This window comes from Pteropus vampyrus, unplaced genomic scaffold (assembly GCF_000151845.1).
Source record: "Pteropus vampyrus isolate Shadow unplaced genomic scaffold, Pvam_2.0 Scaffold50, whole genome shotgun sequence".
Classification (NCBI taxonomy): Eukaryota; Metazoa; Chordata; class Mammalia; order Chiroptera; family Pteropodidae; genus Pteropus; species Pteropus vampyrus.
In genome coordinates, this window is record NW_011888831.1 from 379,199 (window position 1) to 379,491 (window position 293).

General features: G+C 35.2%; 1 protein-coding gene across 1 annotated transcript in view; it reads right to left on the bottom strand.

Annotated features, from left to right (window-relative positions):
- Positions 1-223: 223 nt before the first annotated feature.
- Positions 224-293, bottom strand: part of LOC111739349 (uncharacterized mitochondrial protein AtMg00860-like) — a 3,084-nt gene continuing 3,014 nt past the window's right edge. Inside the window, exon 3 of the mRNA XM_023530365.1 lies at positions 224-232. Coding sequence (XP_023386133.1) covers positions 224-232 — 9 coding nt within the window. The remainder of the gene's footprint in view (positions 233-293) is intronic.

The following is a 293-nucleotide window of genomic DNA, read 5'->3' on the forward strand; positions in this document are numbered from 1 at the left end:
ATTAATTTAACAGCCTGGACTCTCTGTTTAATATAATTTATAAGGCAATTCACTATACATAGTCTAAACAGCAGTCCTAGAAAAGCCAATATTAAACGTCCAGCAATAGATGACAATAATGTCGTTAACTAAGGGGCTGCATTAAATAAACCTTCATACTATGACTGACCTTGTAGTAGTTTTTAGTCCCATTTAACAGATGTGGGTTGATGAGGATTGGCAACTACACAAGCTGCAAGTAAAAATATTAAACCCATGAAAGTCTTAATTTGAGGGGATTTCCAGTGGGCATT